General features: G+C 36.9%; 1 protein-coding gene across 1 annotated transcript; it reads right to left on the bottom strand.

The window, feature by feature from the left end:
- Positions 1-10,603: 10,603 nt before the first annotated feature.
- Positions 10,604-23,076, bottom strand: LUM (lumican). Its single transcript, XM_074825416.1, has 3 exons — positions 22,840-23,076; positions 18,871-19,767; positions 10,604-11,639 (listed from the first exon to the last, which is right to left on the bottom strand). The coding sequence occupies exons 2-3, from the start codon at positions 19,745-19,747 to the stop codon at positions 11,485-11,487; spliced, it is 1,032 nt and encodes a 343-aa protein (XP_074681517.1). The 5' UTR covers positions 19,748-19,767; positions 22,840-23,076; the 3' UTR covers positions 10,604-11,484.
- Between the last annotated feature and the right edge of the window lie 433 nt (positions 23,077-23,509).

Genomic DNA, 23,509 nt, shown 5'->3' with positions numbered 1-23,509 from the left:
CAAGTCCTTAAGCATTTCACTCTGCTAGAACTCCATAACATTCACCATCTCTTAGAGATTATTAGGGCTTTCTTATAAGCCAGGTATAAAATTGATTCCTTCATGCATACTAAGCTGAGTATTTCAAAAGTTTAAATTAGATGAAATTAATTAACATCTATACAAAAAAATAAAGGTTCTAGCTTTAAGCAGATGTACTAATTATAAGCACAAAAATTAGATGTAATGTATTAACCTTTTCATTATGAGTATCACTTTAAACACCTAGGCCTTAAAATGTTTCCTTTGACCTCTCGCAGCAGACGAGGTACCACACATAAATGACAAGGAGGCTTGTCAGCTCAAGTCCACGGAAGAGAGGTAGGGAGAGGCAGAGACACTGCTGTATGAAGGTTAAAATAGTTGTGTGTTCAGTTGTGAGTGATTTAAGGAGGCTTCACCATGAAAAGTGCATCTATGATTCTTATAAAAGCCAGGCAGTGCAATGTAAAACTGGTTTGTATTTGTGCTAAATCTTCACAGAGAGTGTAGAGAGGATATGGAGGCACTGAGGTCTGTTCACCATTAAAGAATGAGCTGAGACCTTCACAAATGTTATACTGAAGAGTTTAAAATAGTGAGTCCTGGTGGCAGATATTTGTTGTGACACACTTAAATGCAAGTTGCCAGATGTTGTAAATTTAACAAAAAAAGAAAGACTGATTTATCCTATGCTTTATGGGGGTCTGAATTTACCCTTTAACCTGCTAATCATGTACAGATGTTCATTATGTGATTGCAGAAGTCACTGGCAGAGGGACTTCCTGGTTACCTTGTGACAGGCAGTGGGACTATTTGTGTGAACTGTTCAGCAACAGAGAGGCATGTCACAGTCTGCACTCTGTGGATTTGCAGGCCGCGTATTTGGTCCTTATCAAACACGTATGCTGCCATCCTATTCAAAGAAGCAGTTCTTCACTAATAGACGATAACAGCAAAAACATTTGCTAAGGCTTTCTCAATAACATGAATTTTCATTTCTACTGATACAAAAAGCAGAAAAAAATTACAAGAAATGTCCTCAAAATTAGGAATAAAGAGTATGATGATTGTAATATGTATTCTCAACCACACTCAAAAATTTTGGAAAGATCTCTGCAGGAACAAGTGACTGCTTGGGTGCCCAAGCAGACTTTGAAGAAAGGCCTGCTTTCCATGAAACCTTTAAGATTACATACATATTCTCCATCATGCATTTGTTTTGTTCAGCCCTCCATCATCTGGTGTTACTATTTATTATTTAAAGGGCATAATATATGGTGATAAAGTTTTACAGACTAATAAAAGACCACAGCCAAGATTTTCAAAAATGACTAATGGTTTGGGAGCCTTTTTGTTTTGAGTATCCAACCTGACACTTTCCAGGGCCTTATTTTCAGGAAGAGGGGGCTAAGAATTTTGTGTTAATGAGGTAATTTTTAACTTGTGAAGCTGAGCAATCAAAGGCAAATATCACTGAAGCAAAAACTGCTCCTGAGATCATGAACAATCTCCCAAAAAGTAACAGTATGCAAGGTATTTGCATGACAATAAAAGGAATTGGAAAAATTATTGCAGTAAAAATACTGTGAATGCCCAATTGGTGAATTTTGGAGACCTTTTAAAAGATACTGTTGGGATTATTCTAGTTTGAGGAAGATGTCTCAAGCTATTACAGGATTTTTGCTCCATATGTCTCCTGGCAATCCACATTGTTAACCAATGCAATAAGAGAGTCCGTATTAAAAAAACCCCAAAAGTGAGGAGCACCAACAACCACAGAAGGTGGTAACATCTCCTTGGCAGAATGATATACATGCTTCAGACTAGAACAGCCCACAAGCTTGAGAAAGACTAGAAGGACTAAAAAGATAGACTAGAAAGACCCATTGGGAGGACATATGGACAACTGGGAGTGCTGTAAAAGCTGTTGTTCTGTTTCAGCATCGAAGTTGCTGACAGTGAAAAAATACATTGCTTTATTTCAGTAATGGCTGCCACATGTCTCAGATTTAATATGAAGCAAGGTCTGTTAAATATCAAGCATGTGTATAGTTCATCACCAGCGAACTCAGGAGCATACTGAAAGCAAAGCTAATTCACCAGCTCTGTGGATTGCTCCATTTAGCAAAGGCTGCAATCCAGTGTGTCTAATTTGGGTACTCCTTTACTAAAATGTTAGGTGTCTTGCTCCAAAGAACAATGAATTTATCTGAAACATGCTTTTAAATTCCCTCCATGATGACTAGACAAAAGTGATGCTTCAAAACCTGGAGAAGAGAGTAAGTCCAGTTTAGATACCCTTTATCATATACTCTAGTGGTAGCTCCAGACAGCCATGCAGGCCACTTAAGGCAGGTGTTTACATTTAGTCAGGCTTCAGTCTGCTTTACATTTAGTCAGGCTTCAGTCTGCCTCTTTCATTTCTGAAGTTTGGCATGTATTGGTGATCTCTCTTTTTCGCATTGCTGCTTGAAATAGTAGGAAGCTCTGAGTTTTACTCAGAGTCAGAAAGACAAAGCTTCTATTTCCAAACAGTTCCCTGACCACCAGACAGTGATATATCCCAATTAATAATATCTGCTACTCCTTTTAAAAAGGAGCCACAAAAGGTTGGCAAGAACAAAGAGTCTAAAAGAAAGCAGATGAATGAACCTTTCAGTCTAGCCCAAGGGACAGTGCAGGCAGATCAAAGCGGCCAGCACAGATGTTCCAGATCCTGCTCCTACAGACGCATTTTACTCTACATCATTCCTGGTGAAAAAACAAACCCAAAACTATCAGGAGCAGGAACTCTGCACCTCTCCTAGAAGCCTAGAATTGCCTGCCTAGACTTCTCAGTGGGAGAAATTGCATCTCTTATTTAAATATGCATTTCTGTGCATATGAAGGCAGCTAAAGGATGGGGAGTTTACCTGGGGAGCTTTCAGGTTAGATTAGGAGACAACATTTAAAAGAACTCTGGAAAATAGTTGGGCTGGCTTAATTTGTGAATTGTAAATGTCACTTGACCCCTTGTTTATATAGGATTTAGGAAGATGAGATCCCATTCTGAAAGTCCAGAAACAAAATTCTAGCAGTTTACTTTCTGCACACTTTCACTCCCGTGTAAAAACCACAGTGAGAACTGAATAGCTCAGCTTAAAGAGATCCTTGCAGACCAACACATTTCAGAACAGAATAACTATGGAAAAGGGCTCAGCTTTTATGGGAAACTTAGTGCTCTCCTGCACATGCTTCATTAAGGAATTTTTTGGCTGTCTGTTCCCTTTCTCTATTTGGAGCTCTTTACTACAGTGACACCATAAAGGTTCCACGACCAATGCCAAGATCTGGTATTTATCTTGGCTAGCTAGGTTTAGTTTACCTATTGTGTAAATGTGGCTGTCAATCTCTCACCTTAATTTGTTTTCATGCTTTCATCAATTTCAACACTGAAACAAATCTATACATTTTAAAAATGTTATATGTACAATAATATATGTTAAACGTATCTTAAATTAAATATCTAACATGCATTTATCAATCACACATATACATTGAGTTCTTGGGCCTGCAAGTGGCTATTTAGGTGATTAATATTTTCCAGGCACATAATGGTAAATTAAAACATGAATTAGTCATCTGATGCCTGTTCTGTAAATCTGCAGTTTTGAAAAGTAAACCATCATGGTTTAAATATTCTAAGATAGCATAAAGATAGTGAAAACAGTCTATGAGGTGTTAGTGTTGCTTTTGTTCTCTTATTTTGTTCTGTTGTTAAAGAAGTCCAAAAATATTTGAATTCTTCTTCATTTTAGATTCCCACAATAAGATGATGAATTCCAAGAAGCTCAGACTTATAGAAAAATCTGTCCTCTAAAAGAAATGACAAGGGTTTCATAAATGATTATTCCCACAACTTAATGAAAAAAATATTTTAGTACCCTTATAATAAAACTCTGCTATAGTGCTTCTACCAGATGAGAAATTCAAGGTTCAGGTGCTTTTTTAATATTTAAATATAAAAGCCAAACGGCATAAGCTATATGAAAACCCAGCCCTTATTTTATTTTCCATGTGATTTTTTTTTTCTTAAACTGTCATGTTGGTCATAATTCTTGAGAGCTGGCATTTCCCAAAGAACTCAAGCTTTCTTCCAAAGTCCTGACCGGAATCTAGAATCTTAGTCACCATGAATACTCCAGTCACTAATTATCCTTTCAGATGGAACATGTTGAAGCTAAGTCTTTAGATGAAAGTCCTCAACACCCAGTACTTTGGTGCCACCTTTTCCTTTGAAGACAGCTCTGGAACTCAGCTCCAGGAAGAATTCATGCATCCATCCCTATCCAAGTACTGTGCAGCACTTAGGAGACTCTAAACAGTCAGGGCTGTTCCTACTCTTATCTTAGATGATTCCCCTCTCATCATGGTGGCTGCTGTGAATCCCAGAGGTAAATGTCTAGTTCTGCAATCTGCGTATAATATTCATCTTATCTCAGGGCTGTGGTTTTCATTAGAAACAACATACCTGTCATGCTTTTGAATTTAGGGTGGGAATGAAAATACTGCAAGGGATGACTTTTCTTACACAAACTTAGGAACCTGAATAAAAATATCTCATTTTTACACATGGAATCACAAATTCTTCTCAAAATCAATGTAACAATGCACCTAATTTTGAGAATTTATTAGTCTTATTGTTTATGTTTTTGGGCAACAAAATGGTCATAATGATGAAATCTAAATGTGAAGTTCAAGAAACTTTTGTTTATCTAGTTTGGAAACCAGTCTACAGAGTAAGATGGATGGCAGATGCACATGATGAGATACTGGAAATTTAATGAAAAGAGGAATTTTGAAAGACAGCACTTGGTCTTGTTTATCTTGAGGACAACTTATTATTAAATAATTTTTCAAGGTGTGAAATTTCTAAAGACTTTCAGTACTTCTGTCTGAAGTCTTATGCATGTTTCAATAAAAGCATTATCTTCAGCAGAAATATGTTTTTCAATATATTCCAAAGTGTCTTTGTAATTTTTGGAATATGTGTTCTAGTCAGGTTGACCAGATAACACTGTCATCTTGCATGCTTTTCCCCATACTAGGAGACAAGGGATAAAGACAAAAACTCTCTTTTACACAGGGTAGCTGCCCATATATTTAAATCTAACAGCCCATTCTCTTCGCTGTAACCAAAGGTTACATGTTAACTCAGTCACGTCCGTAGCCATAACCCCTGTGCTAACTGAGCAATGCAAGAACTGACTGAGCTGCAGTAGAAAAGATAACAGGGGCAGAAACCTCCATACTAGCGTAGAACTCCTGGCATGGAAGCTCTCCAGGTCAGTGATATAGTAGTATCTTTAGCTGCTGAGTGCTGGTGCATCAACCCCAGCAAGCATCTATCTGTTAAGAAAATGTCTATTATTTGCCTTGCAGACAGTGAAACTATGCCCAGAGGTGGACCTAGCAAGCAGTTCCTCAAGAGATATGAGATGAATGAGATTTTGCATGTCTGGATAGAAGCCTAAAGTCAGCAAATTCTGTATTATTAAGCATCTAGTTATGTTTTCTGGCAAAGAAATGTGCAACAATTCATGTTGGTATCGCAGACTTAGTTTGCTTTCTGTCACCAACATTCATGCCTGTCCCCTTGGAGAACAACAACAAAAAAAACACCCACTTGTAGGGTCTGATTCTGAGAGAATATTTAGGTTCTTTTTCTCACCTCTGCTACTGAGAGTAGACATCTCTCTGCAAGTATAAAAACATGACCTATATACTAGTCAGAATGATCTTACGGTGGTTTAACTGTTACAGCCAGATCTGACAGAAGGTATAGGCAGCATTTACAAACCATTTTAAACTATGTGGGACTTGTTTTCATGAACATTTAAAAATATTTTTAAACATCTCATAACAATGGATTTAGACACTGTTGTTCAAAATGTCACTGAAGTTTGTTTTCTTGGAGGGAATAAAAAACTCCATGATCCTTTATATCTTTCTTTGTGAAGTGGGTTTGATTTGCCCTCTTTTTCCATACCAGTGGTACTTTTTCCAAAATAAAGCTTTTCTCTTGCTCAGAAGTCAGGTGCATTTGACCATTGACCATTCCCTGTGTTTCCACACTGTCATGTGGACTATAAATAACATTTCTTCTTTCATGAATTTGTCTCATTTCTTCACTGCCCTCTAATTAAGGTTTTTTTTCTGATTTTCTTTAACCATTTCAGAATAAAAAGTTATACTATACCACAGAGGTACTGCATAAGAGGGATTATACTTAAATAGTAATTATACAGGTAATCAAGACTTGTTAGAAATGCTGTGTTTTCTGATCTGAAGATTAAGATTTCAAATTCTGAAAAGAAAGATAACTCCCCAAAAAAAACATGTGGATGGAGTTATACACACAAAGAATCATGATTTATAACACTAAAGAGTAACAATACGTAATTTTTCAGATATGGTTCTGCCCACTGAAATCTTCAGCACCTGATTATATGTCTATACCTTCATATACATTGATGGAGGGTTATAGATGCCAACAAAAAAAACCCGGCTAGAACCTTAAGGGTCCCCAAAAGCTATCAAACTGAGGATAATTTAGAAGTATTCAAACAGAAATCGTCAAGGCAAAGTGTTTATGTGATTCAGTGAGCACAGCCTTGAGCAATTCAGTCTCACCTCTGAACTCATTTGAGTTGGGCATTTCAGACAGGTCACCTCTCAGAGAGGACTGGTGAGATCCTTCTTGTAGTTCCAGCATGTGGAGAAAGGGGCACAGTTATTTTCTGTCTAGCTCATAACCACAACTTTATCTCAGAAGTTGCAGAGTATAGTGTGTTTAGAAGTGTTTCAGCTTCTCCTTTTAAGAACATTTTGCTTTGCAATGAAGTGATTATTTGCCCAGGCACTTGAACCTGATATTCCTACATTCAAGGTGAGTGTCCTGAAGTAGAGTTAGCAGTCATTTTCTTTCTCTGTGCTAACTAATGTTAAACTGTTCATGCTAAGTAGAAAATATTTAAGAGATGTTTATCCATGAAAACTATATAGCCTACCTATAAGCTATATAGACTACCTACCTAAGTTATTTTCTTACAGACTGAGTCTTTTATCCAACATCTAAATCTGCAAAAAAGTTCAGAACTAAAATGTCCTCAATGAGCACTGGGATGGTAGCTCATAGACTTTTCCCTTGTTTTGTGTTGACATCTAAGCATCTTTGCTAGTGCTCTCCCACATGAGAGAGTTAAATGGGATGGATCTCTGTCTTCACTGCCAGCACACAGTAGCTCACAATAGTCAAAATGGGAGCAGATTTGCACAAGCCAGCTTCAGACATCTGGGCATTGAAGGAAAGTTTCTGCAGTTTTTACCTATGGAATCTATAGCCAAATATTAGCTGAGTTATGATTTTGTGAGTATCATGGGAGTCTGAATTATGGACTGGAACCTGAAACAATAAATTGTCCACATGAATTTAATGCAAAATTCTTTCAGCTGTAGAGTTGGTTATTAAAATTGATATTGTCCCCCAATGGTTACTAGTATTCTTAGAACCACAGATTCACAGAAATTGTAAGTTTGAAGGAACATCTGAAGGTCATTTAGTTCAACCTTCTTCTAAAAATAAAGCTAAATTCAAAGCCAGGTCAGTTCCTCAGGGCACTGCCCATGCAAATTGTGAAGAATTTCTTTGTATGTCCAGACTGAATTTCTCTTTTTGGAACTTTTCCTTTGTCTTCTTGTCCTTTCTTTGTGACTGCTGAATATGGGCCCTTTTTCTATAGCGCTCTTTTAGGCAGTGGAAAACTGCAAGAAATCATGGGACTGAGGCATATGGTATATTCAGAGAGGTTAAAGGAAGTGACTTGGTATAGCCTGGAAAGGAGAAGGCTGAGGGAAGTTCTCTTTGCAGCCTTCCACCTGAGTGGCTCTCTACCGAATTTTGCTTTATAACTTCACAGTCTCTACCATCTTCAGTATATGCGTGTTGCAGCTGTACGTCTAATGATACAGACTACCTTCCTTAATGATGTTTTGCTATCTTGTTCACAGTTTTCAGAATAATGTGGTTTATGCTAAGCAATGACCTATTTATTCCCTTTCAATAAAACTGAAAGTTTATGAGTAGAAATGGGACCCTGCCAGGTTCCCTGAACTAAAAAGGCAGCTCTAATCAACCACTGCTCACTCTTTTCTTGATCCATTTGACTATGCTGGACTCCATAAAGCGGTAGAGGGTATGTAGGATTTATATTTCCAGTGTATGTCCAGAAATTCATGTTAGTCACTGCCTGTTTCTTCTAGTGAACTTCTGTCATTTAATCTGAAAAATGTCTTTTAAATCAAAGGCTTGTTTATTTGAAAGGTGACTCTATTTTTGCGAATGGCTGTGCAACATACTTGCAGACCGGTTCCTGAAATTTCATGTGTAAAGCTTTTGTCTGCTGATTTTGTATACTGTTGTTGTAATACTGCTTTACATGACACTAGTAACACTCTTTCCTTTTTATGTCTGCTTTCAAATTCATGTCTTTCTAAAAGATCATGATATATTTAAATCCTTCCATATGAAATTTCACATGAAAGTGTCATGACAAATTTGCTCATTTTGACATGAAAGGAGGGACATATATTGTAAGTAAATTGTATAACTATACTATAGGCTGCAAATTATGTAGCCCTAAACAGAGTTTACTTCAGGCTAATTTACCCACTCCACTGTCTCCGTGCTACTACAGCTGTGTTATTACCTGTTCATGTGTGCCTGCTTTTAAGTAACATGTTTGCACCTGTACACATAAGTATTTTAGAATATGATCAGGTTAGGGGGGAACAGGGATGTATGCATCCTGTTTTTCAGTATCCAGAATGCTGAGGGCTTTATAACAAAGATTCATCACCTTTCAGGAAGAGCAGAAATTGCAAGTTATGGTGACTCAGTTTTCAAGGGTCTAGCTCTGTTAAGTATTCCCAAACCCCTACATTTCTCCCTAGCACCTAGAAAAAAATTAATGAAGCTTTTATAAACTGAGAACTAAGGTACATGTGTATTGTTGCCTATTTGTTTGTCAGACACGTAGAGATTGGGAATTTAGTCTTTATAGTGATTTAGGCCAATTCATTAATTCAGAAGCAGAAACCTGTGCTTCTATGTCTCACAATATGAAAGCAAAGAGGCACAGTGTTCCATTTCTTCTTTAGCAGAAGGACCTCATGTTCTAGGTTTTTTTCAGAAAATATGGAAAGCAAGCTGTGCAATATTATCTCTCCCCAACTAACTGGGAATTTCTGAACCACAGGAAAGAGGTGTTTAAGATAAAAATGTTCTGCCAAATGCCATTTTCTCTTAGTTGTCCAAGTGCTCATTAGAAAATGAAGATTCCCCAGTTTCTGAGGGAGGTCTCTAGTGTTGTTTGCTATTTTGACAGAGGGCTTTCTTCTACTGTATCCCTTGAACAGAATTCAGAATGCCTTGTAAACATCTTTGGATGCTTTGTTTGCAGCATATGGGTATGTAGAAAATACCCTCATCCACAGGTTTTAATCCACCCTGAGGTCCACTGTTCTCAGTCTCACTGTTCACACTGTTTTGTTTTGCATAAAGACAACTGGTTTGCTGAAGCAAACTGAAAAGAAGAATACATTTCTGTCCTGTTTGCTAGATCACAGCTATGTGGTGACACATCTCAGTATCAGTTTGTGCTCTAGAGGTCTTAGTGTTTAATGTATTTTCCTGTGAAGGGGATAGTTGGTTGAAACCTCTCTGGAAATGGTTGAATGCTGTTTCCCACATCTTTTTCTATTCATTGGAGTTTTTTTGATGCACTTCTTCTATGTTATAATGCTTAGGTGCTATTCCATAGTGATTCCCACTCTGATGTGTTCAGCAAGCCCCAGCTTTAGACTTTATTCTTCTATGATAATTCTAGCTTACTTGTAACAAAGCTTACTTTCAATGCTTCCTGTATGTGGATAAAAAAAGCAATAACACTTATGAATTAAAAAATGACGAGAAAAATATTTCTATTGTTTCCTGCATCATTCCTTTTCTTCTAGCCCCAGGTTTCTTTGTGAACTGTGTATTGATTCTGAACATCTGCAATTAGCAATGCACTGACTAAATGGTTTGGTGTGGGGTTAGGTTTTTTTCAGATGTGATAGTTTCTGCTTTTGTTGTAAAAACTAGAAGAGTTCTGTTTGAGTGTTTAATAGTCTAGTAGTTGAAAGGAAAATAGTACCTGTGGGATGATCTGTGTTTGCAAGCAAGCCATTCACAGCTTTCAGTTACTAACACATTTATTTTAGTGTGTGTTCCAGAATGCTGACAATATTTGGACTATTCATTCCTATACAGAATGTACTACTATCTATCTGTTATGAGTAGTTACGGCTCCATTTTTACTCATTGCCTGTGGCTTCTGAGAGATTTCGTTGTTCTTTTGACAGTACTGAGAAATTAATTTGTACTATTTCATAGTGCTGTGACTCCCAGACTGAAAACTTCATTCAACATCTACTTAATGGCCAACACAAGTGCAGTGGAATATGTTAAATTATATATTTACAAACATATTGAAACTTGAAAGTAGACAAAACAGTTTATTTAACCTTACAATAAATTTTAATAATAATAGAATAGCTTAGATTATCTTGTCTTAACCTGATTTTTTTTTTAAATTTATAAAAGACTGAAACATATTTGACAATGATATGGACACAAAAATACTATTTGCTATGTTTTATTTTCTACAATCTGGTTAAAAGTAGCATGCAAGTAATTGAATAAAAATACTTGTATATATGACTTATTTTGAAATAATTATACCATCAATGGATAAAAATCTTACCATGAAAGTTTAAATGAAAGTATGGCAAAAAGAAGAGTAAGCAATTTTTTAACCTGAAGATTGTTTCCCTGTTATCTTTCACATATTCCATAAATTTAATGTCATGGGCTCTGAAAACATATTTTAATACATTTTAAATTGTTCTTAGATTGTTAAATCATTTTTTCCATTGTAATTGATAACAATATGAGAAAGGCAGGAATAATTAAGAAAGATGGATTGGTTGGAGAGGAATCAAGTATTTACACGGGGTAGCCCATACTGCTCAGCACTTTGATGAAACCCACCTGACTTCCATGTAAGTCTGGTACCAGCTGTCATGTATTGCATGCATGGACAGATTTCTATGAAATTGAATGCTTTTCATCAACTTACCTAGACAGATGAAGGCATATTTTGCACCACATCTGGTCATTCTTGTGTTTTCTAAATACAACCATTTGTAAAAATATGCACAGGTTTCCTTAAGGTTGCCAAGTGCATGCTAAATATTAACAAACAGAATGGATAATATGCAGATTGACACTTTTTAAAAGGCATATTCTAATTTTAAAGAGCTATCATGATGTAATTCCTGTAGCTACTACCCCTAGAAGGGAACTGGATGCTCCCAGGTATCTCACTCCAGTGAAATCTCAGCAGCTACCCGAAGACAGTTGTACATCTCCTGTGGCAAGTCAGCCCGAGTGAGATTGTTTCCATCCAGGCGCAAATGTGTGATCTTGGAATAGGTCATTGGCCCAACAACCTTACAGAAGCTGCTTAATGGGAACTCTGAAACAAAGGGAACATGAATAAGAGAAAGCATGAATAATTATGACAAATAGGACAAAATTATTATTTTTCTGATTTTTTTATTTTATTTGGAAATTGTGACTTTAAATTTATTCTACTATTTTTTAATATTTTGCATGTCCACTAATGTAATTTTTCATGAGTTTACTGGCACTTGAGGGGCTTGTGTTAGAAGAGGTTCCTTCCATTAGTGTGAGAGGTTCAGAATTTCAAACTAAGTTTTTCAAGTGCTATGAGATCCCAGGATCCATTTGAATTTGATTTTTAAGACTTCAGATTTTATATAGAGGTCTAATCTAGTATTTAGAAAAAAACAGAATCTCCAGTAAAACTGGAGGTACAGAGGGAGGAAACAATCATGCTGGGTACATTATGATGGAAGGGTAAAACAGTGCTACATAAGATATTGAATGAAGTAAAAAGTTTCTGGAGAAGTTGAAACCAGGAGTATTACATTTATAGTGTATACTTGAACATTTCCAGAACAGCAGGATTAAAAGGTGAGTGTAAATATTAAAAGTTTTACTAAAATATTTATATTTATTGTAATTTATATATCATTATATATATAGCTTTTATTCAGTTAAAATATCATTTGGTTCACATAACACCAGACAGGTCTTGAATAGAAAACTATGTCTTGTATCTTTTGAGCAATATTAACTGTAAACTAGAAATTACATAAGGCAGAGAAATTCTGTGTTCAGAATCTTCTTCAGGCAATTGACATCAGTTGAATTCACACAGAAAATATTTTAAAAGGACTCCTTCAACAAACCCATTCACCAACATGCAGACAAATTTCATATCTTCAATTGTTTTTATGTTGCAAAGGACTAGCTCATAATTTCTGAGAAATCAGGGTAGTGTTATCAAAATTGGATACCATTTTAACTAATTATCATAGGTCATTCCTGGACTTTTGAAAACATCACCTTATATATCTTTTCTGCATGACTATTTAACTCATCTAAGAAAATGTTATGACCAACGTCATGTTGTAGTACTAAAGGAAGTGGAGGAAACGTATTTCATATCTCCACTTTAACTTCACAGAATCACAGAATCATCTAGGTTGGAAAAGACCTTGAAGATCACCTAGTACAACCATTAACCTTACACTGATCATTCTCAACTACACTATATCCCTAAGCACTATGTCAACCTGACTCTTAAACACCTCCAGGGATGGGGTCTCCACCACTGCCCTGGGCAGCCCATTCCAATGCCTAACAACTTGTTCTGTAAAGAAATACTTCCTAATATCTAGTCTAAACCTTCCCTGGCGCAACTTGAGGCCATTCCCTCTTGTCCTATCGCTTGTTACTTGGTTAAAGAGACTCATCCCCAGCTCTCTGCAACCTCCTTTCAGGTAGTTGTAGAGGGTGATGAGGTCTCCCCTCAGCCTCCTCCTCTCTAGATTAAGCAGCCCCAGTTCCCTCAGCCGCTCCTCATATGACATGTGCTCCAGACCCTTCACCAACTTCATTGCCCTTCTTTGGACACGCTCGAGTAATTCAATGTCCTTTTTGTAGTGAGGGGCCCAAAACTGAACACAGTCATCGAGGTGCGGCCTCACCAGTGCCGAGTACAGGGGTAAGATCACTTCCCTGTCCCTGCTGGCCACGCTATTTCTGATACAAGCCAGGATACCATTGGCCTTCTTGGCCACCTGGGCACACGGCTGGCTCATGTTCAGCCGGCTGTCAATCAACACCCCCAGGTCCCTCTCTGACTGGCAGCTCTCCAGCCACTCCTCCCCAAGCCTGTAGCACTGCTGGGGGTTGTTGTGACCCAAGTGCAGCACCCGGCATTTGGCCTTATTGAAACTCCTACAGTTGGCCTTAGCCCATCGCTCCAGCCTGTCCAGATCTCTCTGCAGAGCCTCCCTACCCTCGAGCAGATCAACACTCCCACCCAACTTGGTGTCATCTGCAAACTTACTGAGGGTGCACTCGATCCCCTCGTCTAGATCATCAATAAAGATTTTAAACATGAGTGGCCCCAAAACTGAGCCCTGGAGGACACCACTCGTGACCGGCCGCCAACTGGATTTAGCTCTGTTCACCACAACTCTTTGGGCCTGACCATCTAGCCAGTTTTTTACCCAGCAAGTTTTTTACCCAGCAAAGCCCATCCAAGCCACAAGCAGCCAGTTTTGCCAGGAGAATGCTGTGGGAAACGGTGTCAAAGGCCTTACAAAAGTCAAGGTAGACAACATCCACAGCCTTTCCCTCATCCAATAAGCAGGTCGCCCTGTCATAGAAGGACATCATGTTTGTCAAGCAGGACCTGCCTTTCATAAACCCATGCTGACTGGGCCTGATCATCTGGTTGTCCTGCAATTCAATTGGATACTTTCAGAACTGGCATTACAATAATCTGCTATCATTGATGAAACATGACTTGCATAAACTAAGAATAAAAGTACACCCATCTGTGCAGGCAGCTCTTTAAAGCACGAGAGCTTAAGTAATTTTTTGGAAACAGAAATATGTTGAAGAATGGGTAAGGATTTGTGTATCTTTCACAAAATAAATTGCTTTCAGTAGGGATTAAGGAAATATATTTAAAATGTTAGCTCTTGATCACCAATTTGATTAAGCAGATAAAAACAATTTCGTAGATTTTGTATATTGTACATCCTTCTTTTGGAAGGGTAAGAGATAATATGCATCCTTAATGGCACATTTATTTGGCAGTCTATATTGCAATATAGTAAGACTGCAGACCAATTCTGATACTTAAAAACTTTCTAAATATACTTATTTGGTTTTTTTTCATATTGTTACTTCTAAGAATAAATACTAACATTTAGTTGCAAAGCAAGGTATGCTTATACAAGTTAGACAGATGCTTAACTACTCAAAGAATGTAAACTTCATGCATATAAACCACAAAATTTATCTATGTTACCAAAATACTCATCTGTGTTGACTGTTTATGAGACTGAAAGCATTTTGGAACTAGATGCAGATCTAGTTCTCACAGAATTCAAAGGAACTCTGTCATGGACTTCAGTGGGATTTGTCTCCAATATTTGTGCATACAGTTTGCATTTGTGTATTAATTTTTTATACAGTTCATATAATTTTCAGTTATTAAAATCATATTAAAAATGTTTGTTTTCTAATTACAGACTCCACTAACAGAAAATAAGATGTGGGTTTTGTGAATGCACTTGATGTGCTTTTACCTATATAATCTGTATGGGAATTGCAGTCAGTGAGACTAGAGCACTGTTGCATAAAATAGGTCAGTAGCTTGCTTCCTCCTTTATTACACTTATGAATGTTTCAGGTGTTAAAATGTCTTCCTGAATTTATAATATTCAGGTTCAGAGGCAGTGTACCTGGAATTTTGCCACTAGTGTGGCATTCATATTTTCCCAACACAGAATTCCTGCATGAGCCAGACACTGAGAGAATAAGAAGGGTTGGATGAAAATTGGATTTTCATCTGAACAATTATTTTCCCACTAAAAGTGTCTGTCACCGTAAGAAATTCTGATATTCTAGCAAACTACCTGAATATTTGAAATATCTGGGGAACAATAAAAGATCAGGAACAGGCATCTCTCCCTCTCCTCTCCTCTCCTCTCCTCTCCTCTCCTCTCCTCTCCTCTCCTCTCCTCTCCTCTCCTCTCCTCTCCTCTCCTCTCCTCTCCTCTCCTCTCCTCTCCTCTCCTCTCCTCTCCTCTCCTCTCCTCTCCTCTCCTCTCCTCTCCTCTCCTCTCCTCTCCTCTCCTCTCCTCTCCTCTCCTCTCCTCTCCTCTCCTCTCCTCTCCTCTCCTCTCCCATAACTACAGAGAAAAATAGGAGCATATAAACACTTATTTTTAGACAGAATTAATTTTTTTACTATATACCAAGTGAGAGTATATCCCTTGTACAACAGGAGCAGAAGCAGCCTTTAGCTGAGAGGAAGAATAACTATGCAAAGATCCCTTGTTCAGGTGTGCAATACAGTGGATAATCCTAATGGGAACTGAAGTCCCATAGTCAACCTTACTGGTCTGTGGTCCCACAGTATGTGAGTCATTTCTGCATAGGCCGTTGTAAAGAAATCCTTTTGGGTTTTGTGGAGTTAGCGAGATAATAGACCATAAAGCACCTCCACAACTAACTCCGTTTAGAATAAGTACAATTACGGTACATGTACTGATCCAGTCGATGGACTGAAATGGAATATGTGGCCCCTTAACTGTCCTCTGGAACATTTTCATGGTCCCCCTTGTTTCACGCACACTCCATTCACATGCTATCTTCTTGCTGGGATTTCATGTGGAAGCAACAACTCTCTCTCCTTAATCCTTTACAAGTACAAATGAAATATGAAGAAGTCTGCCTTTGGACCCTTTTCTTGTATCACTGAACCTCTATGATTCCTGTACTTTTTTCCATTCTGCAGAGTTGCTTTTTGCCTTCATGAGTCTGCAAAACAAGTATATATATGTATATACATATATATATATATATAATCCTAATGGCATCTTAAAAGGATGGTAACAAACCATTGCTATTAAACAGAAAATCCCACCCTTAAATTACTACTAATAAGAAATATTAAAAAAAGAATTTTCAATTTAGAAGTTACAGTTTAGATTTGAGGTGTGGAGAAAGCAAAGGCTTCTATAAATCTTCTGTGGTCCTATGCTAACTTGGAGATCAAACCAGCCTCAAGTACAGTAGGTGGAGTATAGAGTTGATACTTAACTTGCATTCAATATAATGGATGTGCCTCAATTTATGAGTTAGAGATCAGAGGAATTACTCTGAATTTGTCTTCACTCCAGTTTGCTATCCACTTTGCCCACTGCACCTAGTATCACAGATGAAGACAGAACATACTGAAGTGAAGCCAATTCTGCTACAATTTTTTTTAATGTATATATTCATCAACTTTTGTTCAAAAAGCTTAAAGTCACTCAAATGAGTGTATTTCTCAAACAGCTAACTTTTTATGTATGCCAGTGCATAATGACTGTAGCAAGCCCAGAATGAAACTCATGGAAAATAATTTAGAGAAATATTTCCTTTCTTTCTGGTAATATCAAAAGGGTTGGAACCAGATTACTCTTTCTTAGACAAATATGAATGTTAATTGGTAACCTAAAGGTACCTGAGAAAAAGGGAGAGCATAACAAATCAAGAACTATGGAGAAATATATTTATGTTAGATTTCAGTATAAGTGAAATCTTTAAGCTATGGAAGCACAATCTGAAAGTTTATACATTTTGAACATTTTAGGACAAATTATCATTACCCTTAATACAGAAATCTCCCTCTCACAGTATATGTGTACCATGGGCCATGGTATGGAAGGGAAGTTGGCCTTGTTTACGGTCATCCTTACACAAATCTCTGGCAAATTATAATATTTTATTAAAAAAATAAACTGATTATTGTTGAAAGGTCAACCAACTCAATTTTTAGAAAGACTAAGCACTCACAGCTATAGGTCAGGTGTAAAGAACAATGAACTGCAAAGACTTTGATCACTCTGTATCTAGTACTTTATTAAACTGAAATGCTTATTTCTAACTAAATTTTCTGCCACATTGTCAATTAGCATCTTAGGGAACACAATGTCATACCTGTGAAATTAGATACTCAAGAAAGTTTATTATTGAAGTCTGCTAGATTTTATGGTTAAGCAAAAGCCAGTAAATCAGAGTTCTTTTGCATCAGTCCACAGGGTAGCGATGACAGTGAAGCAGTAAACAGTGCACACCCACTCACACCATCCTCCTCTGTTGCTGACCAGTACTCTAGAAATACAGCTTTCATTGCAAAATTAAATTGTCACAGTACTTCACTCAGAAGTCCTTGGAAATGTAAATGGAAAGCAAACTCAGTACCTGGGTATTTTGCAGAAGGCTCAGAGCAACCACTCTAAGCAGGGAAAATTGCCTCATATATCTCATGAGAAATTAAACATCATCATTATTAGCTCCTTTAGGAAAGGAAAAGTATCTGATAGAGTTCTACAGGTCACTGTATGTGGTGCCTCAGGTGGGAAGCATTAACTCACTGTTTTCCCTCATCAAAACACAGAACTGAGATGTAACAGGAAAAAAAATTCATAACATTGAGGAGAATGTGAAGCATAGTAAATACAAAACATTTCAGAAGATCTTGCCCTCTGTCTGGTAAGATCTGCACTGAAATATTTGGATTTAAAAAATACATCTGTATGGAGTTAGCTATGCATGGAATAGCTAACACTGATATCCTAAATCCCTGATAGATACAGCAGGCAAACAGAAGAGAGGGTTTTATGGTTTACTTTATGCCAGCTAGCCAGATGATGTAAGTCCTCCTGCAGAAACAGTGTTATGTTTGACATATCTGCCACTCCATCAGGGACCACCACCAACAGAGGTGCAGCTGGAGAGCTTCTTACGATGGTGAGGCCTCCCCAACTCTCCAACACCTCCTTCCCTCCCCAGGATTAGGACAGCCTTGTAAAAGCCTTGTCTCAGTAGAAACCTCCATGATCTCATGCAAGGTGTGACATTTATTGACTGCAGAATGTACATTTTTTCAAATCATCACTGAATGGAGACAAGCTTGCCACCTGATCATACAATGTGGGAATTGAAAGAAAAAACAACAGGGACAGCTGTTTGGATTTCAAGATGGATTTGGAGGGATACTGCATGAGAGAAGGAAGGAAAGAGAAAAAAGTAGCTTCTTTGCTGTATCTTTTTCACTGTGCCTGGTGCCTGATACCTTATGAATTTGTTATCTTCTCCCTCTTTCCTCTCACTTTCACTACCAGACTCCTAAAAGGTTACACATACCATAGTCAGATCCTCAGCTGATATCTGTCTCTTTTTGCTGACTTATGAATTCTGAACATCTTCCTCACTGATCAAACTTTTTGCACTGTTTTTTCCGCAATTGTATAAGACAACTCCATTGGCTTCTATGGAGTTACTCCGGTTTACTTGAGATGAGAATTTGACCAATAATACACACATTAGTATGAAAACAGAAATTTCTCTCTTTAAGCTTAATTTGAGTAGCTATCAGATATCTGTGTTTTAACATTTATGTGGACAACAGTCAGAAAAATGTTACTGTGCTAACAGTCTAACCAGTACCATTTCTTCAGAATGGTTGATCTACCCCTTCAGATACTTGCATTGACCATCAGTGTCTGGACTGTGGTGAATATTAATGAAAATATGCAAATTTAACTCACTGTTAATTTTGTTGACTTGGAGGTAGAAGTTTTCAAGGTTCTCACTGACTGTTGGAATACTCTTCAGCTGATTGAAGGAGAGATCCAACTCAACCAGTGATGTGATATTGAAGACATTGCCTGGTATTCCAGAATCTGTTAATTTATTGTGGGATAAACGTAAATATTGCAGGGCTTTAAAACCTTGGAAATACTCATCGGGAACATTGGAGATCTGGTTATTATCAAAGTACAGCATGAGTAAGGAGTGAGGCAGTCCTGTTGGTAGCTTTGTGAGTCGATTGAAGCTTAAGTCAAGATACAAAAGTGAATTCAGGCCTTTAAAAGCCCCAGAAATAGAATCTGCTTTCAGCTGGTTGTTCTGGAGGTGAATGACAGTCAGATTCACCAGTCCCTCAAGTGCACCAGGATTGACTTTTGTGATCTTGTTGTGACTTAACTGCAGGTCATCCAGAGTTTTGGGGAGTGGTCCAACAGCTTCAGTCAAATTGTTGTAGTTAATGTGAAGTTTCTTCAGATGTTTTAGTTTAGAGAAGACTCTTCCCTTAATTTTTGAATTTTCCAAATGGTTGTGATCTAGGATCAGCCACTGTAGGTCTGTTACATTATCAAACGTGTTCTCTTCAATGCCCTCAATCATATTGTTTCGAAGATAAAGGTATTTTATTCCACTTGGTACAATTGGAATGGTTTTCAGTTTAAGATTGTCACAATACATGGCAGTAGGGTAGCTTAAAGGACAATTACATTCTGGGGCACAGACTGCTGAGGATGGCCCAAAAGGATCATAGCCGTAATCATCTCCAGGACCATAGTCATACTGGCAAAAAATGCCACTAATCAATAACAGAAAGACAGGTAGGGAGTTTAAAGTCATCTTTGCAATGTGTCTTGTCCCTGTATGGTGAAAGGGAATAAAAAAGTTATAACTTTAATTTTTTCTCTCTTTCAGCAGTAAAGATAAAGATAAAGATTATAATAAAAAACTAGTTAATTTAGGCTTCCTGTGTAAAGCAATTAATTAAGAAAAAATATAATAGTTTGTAAGTATTGCATTGTTACTATTAGAAACCTACAGTTGTGTTATAATCTGTTTTGTGATATAAAATTGCAGGCCATTTTGCTATTGTAAGGAAAACATTCAACATTCTTTATATCTTCCTGCATTTATTCATTAAGTCACAAGAAGGATGATGAAGTCCAAGTTTTTTAAGCTTGGCACAGAAGTTTTCATGTTCAGAGGCAGTTCTGCCATTTGAGTTCTATCAAGCATTCATAATATACTGAATTGCCTCATATCTAAATAACGTGGCAATTTGACTTAAGTTTGAAACAGCAGGGAAGTTACAATCTGAGGGTAATGATCTGCTGTATAGTGTGTTGTTAAGATGCCTGTAGCTTGAAATATTTTCTTCTCATGGTTCATGTCCACTAAGTTTCTTATTCACTTAAAGAACAAACTAATAGAAATATATAGAATATTCTCTTGGACATGTCAAACAACCAGCACTGCATATGTATGCCTGTGTATACTCTAATATGGATCTACAGTGGATCTGAAATGACTCAATTTCAGCTAGTGCAGATGTTCTTGCAAATTCTATATATAACAATAAATGTGTTGATTACATTGTATGTCCATTCTAAATCAATAGAATAATAAAGTATTGACTTCACATAATTGGTCTTCCAGTTCACATGACAGCAAAAAGATGTTCAGTGTCCTTGGGAATGTTTTGCTGTGTTCCAATATGAGTGGTCACACCTTGCTTTTTAAGAGTATAACTTTCTTGTCAGATACTCCACAGTACCTTCACAGATTAGCATCTTGCTTTTATTTCTTACTACCTAGATAGATGCTGTGTTGGAAAAGTGGGTCTAACATCACTGAAGTCAGTGAGCTTACTTTGATTTTCACCAGTAAAACAAAAGACTCGGTGTACTCAACTACTGTTCAGAGAGTGAGATGATTAAGAATATCCTTAGAACCTTCTTGAGTTCTCAAGTAATTTCAGAAAGTATGTGAAGCCTGTAAACAGACCACCAGACATAGATCTCAGATCTGGGCAATCTTCCAGAAGAGTAAATTTGTCTTGCTCTTGGCATTGTTTAGTGTTATACAGTGTTAAAATGCAGGGCCATAGATAGAAAGCCTTCCCTAATTCTAAATTTCCTTGCTTTTGTTGACTTGATAAAAGCCACATTACATTCTAGCCAGCTAACAATCTCAACTAAAGTACCTTTAGGCAGAGCCTATTGATCTCAAGCAGCACAGCACAAAGATTTTTTTAAAAATATTCTCATGTTATCTTCAGTCAAACACCCACAAAGTCCCTCTGCAAGATACTAAGCTGCTGTCCCCTGAATAAGGAGAATGATTGCATATCTTTTCCATGGTGTTGATCACATCACATTTACCTAATTACAAACCACAGAATAGAGCAATCATTGGAATATGAGTTATCAGTGTAATTTCCTTTGTCTGTTCTTCATTACTGCAGGAGAACATGAAAACTCAACCATCAGTCCCCTGCTGGTATAAGTAAGTACAGCTCCTCTGAAAGCAAAGACACTACATTGAGAGAAATCAGCTCAAAATCTGGTCCTATTTAGGTACTAAGCATTAAGGATGGGGGACTAACTGCTTCTGTATTCAAAGTGTAAGACAGAGTGTAATGAAGTTCTTGGACGACACTCTTTGACCTTACAGTGACATTTTTGCACATCTGCATCATTTTACAGTCTTACTGATAAAGTAGCATAAATATCTTATTTTAAATTCAAATTATATTGTTCTTCTAGTTTTAAATTATATTTGCAATGCTAAATTTTGTTACTGATATCATAAGCTGATATTTCTTTTAAACAGTATACAATGTTTAACTGCTCTGCAGAACCCTGGAAGTAATCTTAACAGTTAGACAGCAAGTGTTTTGAATTATTTTATCAACATTTTAAAATGTAGGTGACAATTCTGTAGTACAAGGGCATATGAACATGTGTGTGACATAAAATAGCACAGTAAAATACATGTGTAGTGTAGTTAACTAGTTTTATTCATGGATTTCTCATTCACTTATCTAAATGTTTCTCTGTCAGAAGTGTAAAAGGTAAATAGATCATGTGCACATGCTTGTTTGTTGCACTGAATTATATGAATCCAAAAGATAAAATCAGAATACATTCTTAGATATTTATCTTAAAACATAAGCATGCTTTAACTAATTGCCTGCATTTGTTCTAACCAGTTATGTTGTAAAATACCTGTGAAAATATTTGTGAAGTTGCTCAGGCAACTTGCCAAAACATACTAAACGGCAAATATGTGATTTTGGAAAAATGCTTACTACAGTAGACAAACTATTCAAGCTGTTTTGGAGCTAGTCTATACTACCTTAATTCTAAAGCTATTGTGAAACAAAATATACATAAGCTTATCATTCAATCAGCCTTAGACTAAATATACATTAATTATGCAGCATAACATTTTACACAGTTTGCAAAAGATTTAATTTTAAAAAGTTTCAATACTATATTTAAAATGAGTTTTAAAATTAACCAAAAATTTCAAATTACCCATAATTTTCCTCCCATTGTTTACTTAATTAATTATTTGAATATCAGGATACCTTGCCTTTTTGTAAAATGAAGCAAAATGATTTAACAAATGGAGTCTGTGGAGCTCTTACTAATAGATTATGAATGAGTAAGTAAGCAGTGAGTAGTCCGACAAATTTCTTTGTACTGTACATCAAGTCTTCTGAAGTAGAACAAAACAGACTAAAAAAGTGCAACACTGATGCACAAAATATGTGAGATTGTTTTAAGGAAACTGAGAAAGTGAATCCACCAAGCAACTGTTGATTTGTGTTCAATTTACAAATTGGCAAACTTATCCTGACGTGTTTTCCAATTACAGCTACATTTAAATAGCTGAACATTACAGTTAAAACATGCAGCAGCACTTACCTTACTGCCTTGAAGCTGCTTTCCTTAATTCCCAGAGCAGATGCAATAAGGGACTGTATCAACCAATATATGCTGTAAACAGTGTCAGGAGGTAAAAGTCTGCCAGATCTTCTGTGTTACAAGGGGAAAAAAAAAAAAAGCAAAAAAAAAAAAGCCCTAGTCACGCTGTTCTCTGAAGCTGCTATGTCATCATGGTGATCTTGTGGTGTGGCATGTGCAAAAATGCAGCTCTCTAATGAAGTGCAGGTGGATACCATATATTGTACAAGGACAACCCATCTGTTATTCCTGTGGGATGAAAAAATGATCAGTGTTTCACAAACCTGAGAAAGTTTAGATCACTAGCCATAGCCTTGTACAAGGAATTTTTGTATTTTAGAGGGAAAACATTTTTGATAGATTGTAAAAGAGATTGCAAACAGACTTTTGTTTTCCAGCTTATTTTATACTGCTAGACATGAGCTAACAAATAGCACTCAGACCTCAATGTTGCTGTGCTTCTTCAGCCAAGTGACTCATTCATTTTTCTGCCTTTTTCTTTAACTATCTTATGTCCACAGTAAAGTATCCTTAATAAAAGTTTTAGCTTAAGGATCAGAATGAAAGATGCAAGATTGTCTTTGAATTTTAACCTGTTCCACAACATTAAATATTGTGTTCAAAGTTTCTT

The sequence above is a fragment of the Strix aluco genome, chromosome 5, assembly GCF_031877795.1.
Source record: "Strix aluco isolate bStrAlu1 chromosome 5, bStrAlu1.hap1, whole genome shotgun sequence".
Taxonomy (NCBI): domain Eukaryota; kingdom Metazoa; phylum Chordata; class Aves; order Strigiformes; family Strigidae; genus Strix; species Strix aluco.
Note: the sequence above shows the minus strand (reverse complement) of the source record. Positions and strands in the feature narration are given on the sequence as shown.